This window comes from Cucumis melo, chromosome 2, assembly GCF_025177605.1.
Source record: "Cucumis melo cultivar AY chromosome 2, USDA_Cmelo_AY_1.0, whole genome shotgun sequence".
NCBI classification, from domain to species: Eukaryota; Viridiplantae; Streptophyta; class Magnoliopsida; order Cucurbitales; family Cucurbitaceae; genus Cucumis; species Cucumis melo.
The window spans coordinates 1,766,045-1,775,261 of NC_066858.1; the positions used below are offsets into that span (position 1 = coordinate 1,766,045).

General features: G+C 27.7%; 1 protein-coding gene across 1 annotated transcript; it reads left to right on the top strand.

Annotated features, from left to right (window-relative positions):
• Positions 1 to 6,235: 6,235 nt before the first annotated feature.
• On the top strand, positions 6,236 to 8,244 carry LOC103492295 (1-aminocyclopropane-1-carboxylate synthase 7). Its single transcript, NM_001328455.1, is given in 3 exon segments — positions 6,236 to 6,415; positions 6,509 to 6,795; positions 7,374 to 8,244. Coding segments are annotated over 3 exon segments (1,338 nt in total).
• Positions 8,245 to 9,217: the final 973 nt, after the last annotated feature.

A 9,217-nucleotide genomic window follows, 5' to 3' on the forward strand; every position in this document is an offset into this window, starting at 1 on the left:
TCGATATTAAAAGGTTATTTGATATCTTCGACATCTTTTATCACATGAATATTCGCCAATATAGATAATAATGATGCACCTACGACCGTTTTAAGTGTCATTAAATCTAAAAAAAAAAGGTATCTTTCACAATGCTATACTTCTTTCAACAATGAATAATAACTAACAACTTGAATCTTAATAAATCAAACAAAAACTTAAAGATTAGTAATATCTTGACATGTCTTCACTCAATTTTTTATTTTTTTTTTTAAATAGAAACACCGACTTTTGTTTTCTATATTATACACATTTTGTAATGATAAAATTAGAAGACTAGTTGATTAATTGTTTAGGCTTTATTATATATTCATCATAAGTCTTTTTTGTAGCCATTTAGGTTTGTTTTCGTCGAATTAATCTTATAAACACTATTTTTACTCGTAAATTCCGTTGCTTTATTATTTACTTTATATCAATGCTTTAAAGCATCAATCTAGTTTTTAAAAATCAATATATATGTTTGCACACACCATTATTATCGTATATTACTCTATCTATTACTGACAAACGTTATGAAATTTTATTATATTTGTAATTATCTTTTGCAGTTTTGTCATTTAAAATCGTTTTTCTTAAAAGAATTATGTTGTTATTTTAAAATTTTGGCTAAAGAATCACGTGGAGAATTAGATATATCAAACCTTTCATCTTTGAGATGAAAGATTACATCAATTACTATTAACTAAGCTTACTTTGATAAATTAAAATCATATTAAAACAAATAGTCCGTAAAAGAATATAATTTTGAAAAACTAAACAGTCATCAAACAACGCGTGTTAGCTTTTAATATATATTATGATATGTTAAGTGAAAATAAAGTTGAAGTGTATGAAGCCAAAAGAGAAGTCGTTTTCACTTGTTGAGTTCTAATTTCTAGGATGGTTCTATGTAAAGTACTTCCTCTTCCAAAATTGGAATCCAACTCACTACTTATAAACATCATTTATTCGTCATCTTAATTACAATACCAACTCTTATTTTTGTCTCATCTATCATCACACTCACTAATTAACATTACCATTATCTTATATCATTTTATGAACTCATTATTTAACAAATAAATCACTTAAAAGTTTAACTTCAAAAAAAAAAAAAGGAAGAAAGAAAGAAGGTTTGAAATTACACTATTTGCAATTAATTATGTTTTATGAAAACTTTCTAATACTTTAATTTTACGTCGAATCGTTTCTCTTTTATCCTACTACAAAAATATTATAAAATGATCATAAATGGCTAAAATATATAGTATGTGTATTTCCTTCTAAAGATCATAAATTTAAGAAAATGTTTTCGAATATAGTCAAATGAACTAAAATATTTACAAAAATATAACAAAATTTCATATGTATATCGAATAAAATTTAAAAATTTGAAGACTAAATTTGTAATATAATTACATATTAAAGTAATTTTTAGATGTGTGGGTATTATATAATAATAATGTTGGGAAGGTGAGGGCATGAGGCAGCTGGAGGGATAAGGACTAGGGATTGTTTTATATCCTTTTTCACATTTAATTTTTGATGCTAATTAATTTGTTGCCAATCATTTCATCACTTTTTTTTTTTTTTTTGGTTCTAATTTATTTACTTTATATGGAAAATAAATAAAAGAAAAATGAAAGAAAGAAAAAAGTGGTTTTCAAATCAATAGAAAAAACAAACAACTCCAACTTTAATGGCTTGAAAACAAATGCATTCTAAAATTAAACCTTATGATTGATTTGATTTTTATTCCCCTTTTTTACACTTTTCATTTTCATCATATTTATATCTTCAGTTACCTGTCCACCAATTACACCATCAAATGTGGATTATTGGGATTCTTTTTTTTTTTTAAGATTATCTTACGGCTTTCATTTTTTTCGTATCTTTACGACGGTTTGATAGACGTAAAAGTGGTTATTGTGTTATAGAGATTTGTATTATTTTGATATTATGGAAGGATTCGTTTGAGTAAGATTATGAAAATCAGAGGAGTGTCGTTTAAAAATGTAAGTAATCCAACACAAAAAAAAATCATAAAATGTAAAAAAAAGGGGTTAGATTGAAAACAAACGAAACAAACGAGTTTTGTATTATAAATCGACATAAAATGTTCAACTTAAACATGGATTACAGTACGATACGATCGACTCATCTCATTACAGCTCATCGATCCTAGAAATGTGAAGAGAAGTATTGGATATAATTATTACTTAAAAAGATAATAGACAAAGGAAATCAGCAAAATTAGGGTTCTTTAATAAGTTATAAAACTCATTTATATACAAAATTAATTACATTACAAAAGGTGGGAATGTGGATTTAGACATACAACCTATAATAATTAATTAAAAACAATACACATGTTTCACAATTTGAGATAATTAAATTTTAATCCCCATTTGATAAGTAATGATTTTATCTTATAAATTAGTTTGTTAGGTCTATACTTTTTTTTTTTATTTATTCTTACTCTTTTTTAATTATATTTTTACTTATATCCCAAGCTTCATTAACGATTAATCTAAGTTTGAAATGATTAATTACAAAATACTAGTCTATTTTGATCTATCACGAACTATTGTAGGTATTTTATAATATTTTGTTATATTTTATAAATATTTTTAGTTCATTTTGCTATATTTAAAAATAACCATATATTATTTATATTTTATTTTTCTAAAAAATATTTTCCATAAACTCAAGTTCTATATTTAAAATATATATTCAAAACTTTCTTATTACAACCCTAAGTTGAATACTTATAGAATTGTAATAAAATAAGATAATTAACTAAATAAGTCTAATTAAACATTAATAATTTGAATTAACAACACTAAACAAATATTGTCAACAAAACTTAGTTCAATTGACATCTATATGAAGAATCGACTTCCAAATCTTCGCACCTGAACATTAACAAAATTATATAGTAATTATCTTAATTAATTATCCTCATCGATAAAGTGAATATCTAATTAAAAATTTAAAGTCAAAAGTGTGAATTTCTTGAAATATCAAATTAAGACAAAATTCAAATCTCTTTAGAGTAAAATTATAGAATTTGAAAACATATAAACGAAAAATGGTAAATTAGACAAAAAAAAAATATATTTTTTCTAAAAACTACATATGAAAAGGTTCATTACCAAAGAAGTTTTTCCATGAAAAAAAAAAGAAAGAAAGAAAGAAAGAGAATAAAATATTATATATAGTTAATAATTATGAAATTTTTGTATAATCCCATAAAGTTTGCAACTAAACTTAAGCATATAGTTTATGACATAATTAAGGTCACTAATAATAGAGAACAGTTAGAGCAAAGGTCAAACATCCACTTTATTCACTCTCTCTCAATCATACAAAGAGATTTAATTGAATCTACTCATTACAAAATCCCCAATCTTATAATAATATTAATATCATTAATCTCTTATATATATATATAATATATATACATATATTATCTCATGCACATGGATTTTCATGATCTTCAAACCCCACGTCGTTGATTTTCCATAAAACCTATATATTCCACTAATCATTTATATTCATTTTTTTTTTTGGGTCTAATTTTAAACTATATGTTTTAAAACTCCATAGTTTGATCAATTCAAAAAAAAAAAAAAAAAAAAAAAGTGAGTTATACAATTTTTAAAATTTTTAGGACATAATCTTGACAAGTATCTTTATCTCTCCTACATGAAAGAGGGAGCATAAGATTAGCTTGACATTGTCTAAAATTGGAAGTGTATATATATATATATATATATCTATAAATTTAGAAATTAAAATAATGGGGTTTTTTCATGAAATATATATTAATAGCTTAATTAAGGAAGGTTTAGAGGGTGATTAAAGTGCAATAATATTGTTGATTAATTGTTTTTTTTTCTTATGTGTATCTTAGTTTCAAGGACTCATGTTTTTTTTTTCTTTTTTCTTTTTGGTCCCATGGAAGAGAACTTTTTTTCAATTATAGGATTTGGGTTTTTAGTTTTTGGGAATTATTGAAAAGTTATAATTTCTGTTGCTAATGATGGGAAAATTATGAAAAATTATATATGCATGGGTTGGTGGGGTCATAAGATCTCAAAGAAGCTTTTATTTTGTCATTATTTTTCTTTAGAAAATCAGAATCTTAATCTTTTTTTTTTACACATTGGTATTTTGGTCCCCTCTCGTCCAACCCAAATTTAAAAAAGATCAAAAAAGAAAAAAGAAAAAAAAAAAAAGAAGAAGAAGAAACCTAATCTTAAATTAATTTCCACTATGCAATCCTTAATTGTCATGTTGATATAAAAAAAAATAGTAACGAGGTAGGAGATTCAACCATAAAACTTAGCTTTGTGGTTATTAATACACTTAGATGATGCTAATTGAGTTAAACTCTTGATTGACAATTAAAAGAAAAGTTAAATCATTAGTTAAATAATTAAAGTTTAATGATCATAAGTTAATATTTGATGTTGGGTATTAATAAAGGAGATGCATTTGACTAAAAAAATGATTAGGTAGAGACTAGGGTAATTAATAACAAATATTAATAAAGTATGGTTATGGGGGAATTCATGACAAACTCAAGAGGGGATGTTCATTTGGGTCTTAATGAAGTGTAGGAATTCAAATAATTTAAAAAGTTATTAATAATTATTATGATTTTATTATTATTATTTCATTTGGGTCTACATAAGTATAAAGAATTGATTAAAGAGGTTGATTATGCAGAAAGAAGGGTGATTAGAGAAGTACAATTATGAAGGGATTTTGGATAAACACATAGGAACGAATGATTTTCATTGGGGGCCTTAACAAATAATATTCAATTTTTAAAAAATTGACTATTTGCAATTAGGTCTTGATCATGAAGATCCTCGAGATAAATTATAGTTTTTTCTTGTTTTCTTCGCATATGAATTTGTTCGATATAACGAATTTTCCGACATATCTTACGTACACTGATAAGATATTGTCTGCTTAAGATCTATACTTGTGATTTATTCTATTATCTAATCAATGTGAGATTTTGGTCTCATTCCTAACAATTCTCTGCTAATTAATTGAACAAAGGACGATCACTGAGGCTCCATTCAAATAGGAACTCTTATATCTAGGTTAATTACTATGCTACATTAGAACATATCACCTATCTGATAGAGTTCAAACACATATCACACCATGAGTACTACTTTTCGAGGCTAAGCTCCACTACATCTTTGTTTGACACCCAAATACTCTATCTACACGACTAGGTTAGGAGCATAAACTTTGATACCATCTCTTTGAGACATAAACTCCCGTCACTTTATTTTTCATTTCACTGATCTAAAACGTCTTATACCAATAGAGATAGTTGTTTTCACATATATATACTTATATTATCCTATTACCTAGTGAATCTTTCTGCAAAGCACATACTTTAATTTTGATTAAACAAAAAGTGATTACACATGGATATCATAGCCTAATTAAATAATTAAAGTATAATTATGGGGGGGGGGGGGGATTTTGAGAGAAATGTAATTCAACAAGGATTTTGCATAAGGGTCTTAGATAAGGAACTAAACAACTAGAAAAAAAATATAATATATATATATATAAAAAAGGGAAATGAAATCAAAGAAAGCATCCATTCTCCATATATATAAAAATACATATATATATATGGGGAAGAGAGAAGAGATTACAAAACTAATTTAATAATAAGGTAGTTGAGGGGGCAAAAAGCAAAATACAAGAGATTTTGATTTTTGAGAGAAGCCCTTTTTAGCAAAAAAAATAAAATAGATTAATATAACACACAAACACACACCTACTCCTTTTCTTCAACCACCAGATTCGATTTTGCCTCTCTCTCTCTCTCTCTCTCTCTCTCTCTCTCTCTGGATCTTAAACCCCAATTCAAAATATGATGACAAATTATTAATTATTATTCCTCCAAAAATATTTTCCCTATTAAAAAAAATACCAAGAGAGAGAAAATTCAATGATTGTTTTTTCTCTTTTACATTATTTTTCTTTTAAAGAAAAAAACTTGCTATAAATAGAGGTGCCCATTGTAAGAGCAACATTCAATTCAACAAATCTTCAGTTCAATTTCTCTCTTTTTGGCTCTCAAAAAGGGAAAGAAAAAAAAATCATTATTATTATTATTTCATTTTCTTTCTTTCCCTTAAATTTGAGCTGAAGGAAAAAAAAAAAAAAATCAATGGCGATTGAGATTGATATTGAGCAAAATCCAACGGTTGAACTTTCGCGAATCGGAACATCAGAAACACACGGCGAAGATTCGCCGTATTTTGCTGGCTGGAAAGCGTATGATGAAGATCCTTATAATGAATCAACAAATCCTTCTGGTGTTATTCAAATGGGCTTAGTTGAAAATCAAGTAAGAATATATAACTTTTTTTTGTTTTGTTTTGCTTTGTAAGGAGATTGGGGTTTTTTTTTAATTGGGTTTGTGTTGGAATTTATGAAACAGGTGTCATTTGACTTATTGGAGGAATATTTGGAGGAAAATTGTGAGGGAGAAGGGAATTATTTAAATTCTGGGTTTAGAGAAAATGCTTTATTTCAAGACTATCATGGTCTTTTCTCATTTAGAAGTGCAATGGGAAGTTTTATGGAAGAGATTAGAGGTGGAAGAGCAAAATTTGACCCAAATCGAGTTGTTTTAACTGCTGGTGCCACTGCTGCCAATGAGCTTCTCACTTTCATTCTTGCAAATCCTGGCGATGCTTTGCTTGTCCCCACTCCTTACTATCCTGGGTAAGTTTATCATCACCTCTACGTTTTCGTATTTCATTTCAAAAACCACTCTTTACTGTAATTACTATACCCTCAGACATTAAAATTTTAACTTTCAAACTATTCTTAAAGTATGAGTTTGAGGGTATTTCATATGGGGTTTTTAAATGTAAATTTATTTACATTTTTCCACTACTTAAGTGTCCTATATTTCTACTCATTTCTTCTTGTGTTGTACTCATATTTTCTATCGTGGGGTGGACTACGTATTTTTACGAGACTATTCGTATAACATACGAATGAGTGCTTTTTAAACCAAATTCTTCAAAATCCAAGTTTAATTTTGGAAACTAGAAAATGGGTAGTTTTTTAAAATGTTACCAAACGTGATCTTTATCCTTACAATCAAACATTATCAAGGATAATTGCAACTATCATTAGACTTTATGAGTGCTTTTTTTTTCCAACTGTTCTATATTTTTACAACATTTTGAGTTATATTCATCACTTCTGTTAAAGATATTTATATGTAACTAAGTATTTTTATAAGACACTGTTGGTATAATTTCATGCACTAATAATATAGTTTCTTTTTCCAGATTTGACAGAGATTTGAGATGGAGAACAGGAGTGAAAATTGTACCAATTCATTGTGACAGTTCAAACAATTTTCAAATAACTCCAAAAGCATTAGAAGAAGCTTATAATTCAGCAATGGAAATGAAAATCAAAGTAAGAGGAGTTTTAATCACAAATCCATCAAATCCACTCGGAGCAACGATCCAACGCTCCACAATCGAAGACATTCTAGATTTCGTTACACGCAAAAACATCCACCTCGTATCCGACGAAATCTATTCCGGTTCCGTTTTCTCCTCCGCCGAGTTCACAAGCGTCGCTGAGGTTTTGGAATCCCGCAGCTACAAAAACGCCGAACGTGTCCACATCGTTTACAGCCTCTCCAAAGATCTCGGCCTTCCCGGGTTTAGAATCGGCACGATCTACTCATACAACGATAAAGTCGTCACAACCGCTCGCCGGATGTCTAGCTTTACGCTTATCTCTTCACAAACGCAACGATTTTTAGCGTCCATGTTGTCGAACCGGAAGTTTACGGAGAAATATATTAAAATGAACCGGGACAGGCTCAAGAAACGGTATGAAATGATTATTGAAGGGCTGCGAACCGCTGGGATTGAATGTTTGGAAGGGAATGCCGGTTTGTTTTGTTGGATGAATTTGAGCCCGTTGTTGAAAGATAAAAAAACCAAAGAAGGTGAGATTGAGATATGGAAGAGGATTTTGAAGGAAGTGAAATTGAATATTTCGCCCGGTTCGTCGTGTCATTGCTCTGAACCCGGTTGGTTCAGGGTTTGTTTTGCTAATATGAGTGAAAAGACTCTGCATGTTGCCCTTGATAGAATACGTCGGTTCATGGAACGGATGAAGAAGGAAAACGAAGCTAATTAAATATATATATATATATATATAAATATATGAAAAGAAAAAAAACATATGTAGCTTATTTTATTTTATTTTTTTTTTACAATGGTTGTGAGAAAAAAGAAAAAAGAAAAAAAAAAAGAAAAAAAAGCCATTGTGATTCTTTTGTGTGGACACTGCCCAATATTTGTTAGAAATTTGGGGTTTTTTGTCTTCATTTATACGTCATATTTTGATGATTTAAACTGAGGAAAAAGAAAAAGAAATCCTTGTTTTCTTGCTTTTAGCAAAGCAAGTTTTATTTCTCAGTTTTATATATATATATATAAAGTTTCTATTTGTATTGTCATTTTTATGTGATATGGAATATAATTAGTATAATTCGTTCTTGCAATTAATTACCTCGAAAATAAACGAAATACAAGAAAAAGAAAAAAAAAATCTCATGGAGTATTTTAGGGACAAGTGTCAACTCAGGGAGAGAGAAAAAAATATGGTTTAAATTTAATAGTATTGGTTATTTTCATAACATGCTCTAAAAAGGAATATAACTAATAATTTGACTTTAATTAAGAAAAGAAAAGCTAATAATATATAATTAAAATCACTTTTAGCAACGAATAACACTTTGCCGACTTGTGTAATTAACCACCTAACTATCCATCTGACGTGGAATGCAAGTAATTAATTAATTGATTTTTTCGTTTTCAAATTTTGGTCAACTTGATTCTTGGTACTAATTTAATGTTTCCATCTGTCAGAAAGCTACAACGTTTTTCCTCCTTCTTTCTTTTTTTTAAGAATTATTTTAAAAAGTCAATACGGTGCTATAATTAGATTTTTATTTTTCCTCTTTTTTAGTGTATATATATATTTATATAAGTAGAGATTAGGAACTAATTGATTGAAAATTAAATATGCTGTGACGCTCAAAAGATATTAATCCCGCGTTGGTTTTATGTATTTAAAAAATGTATTTTTTCTTTTTTGATATTTTTAA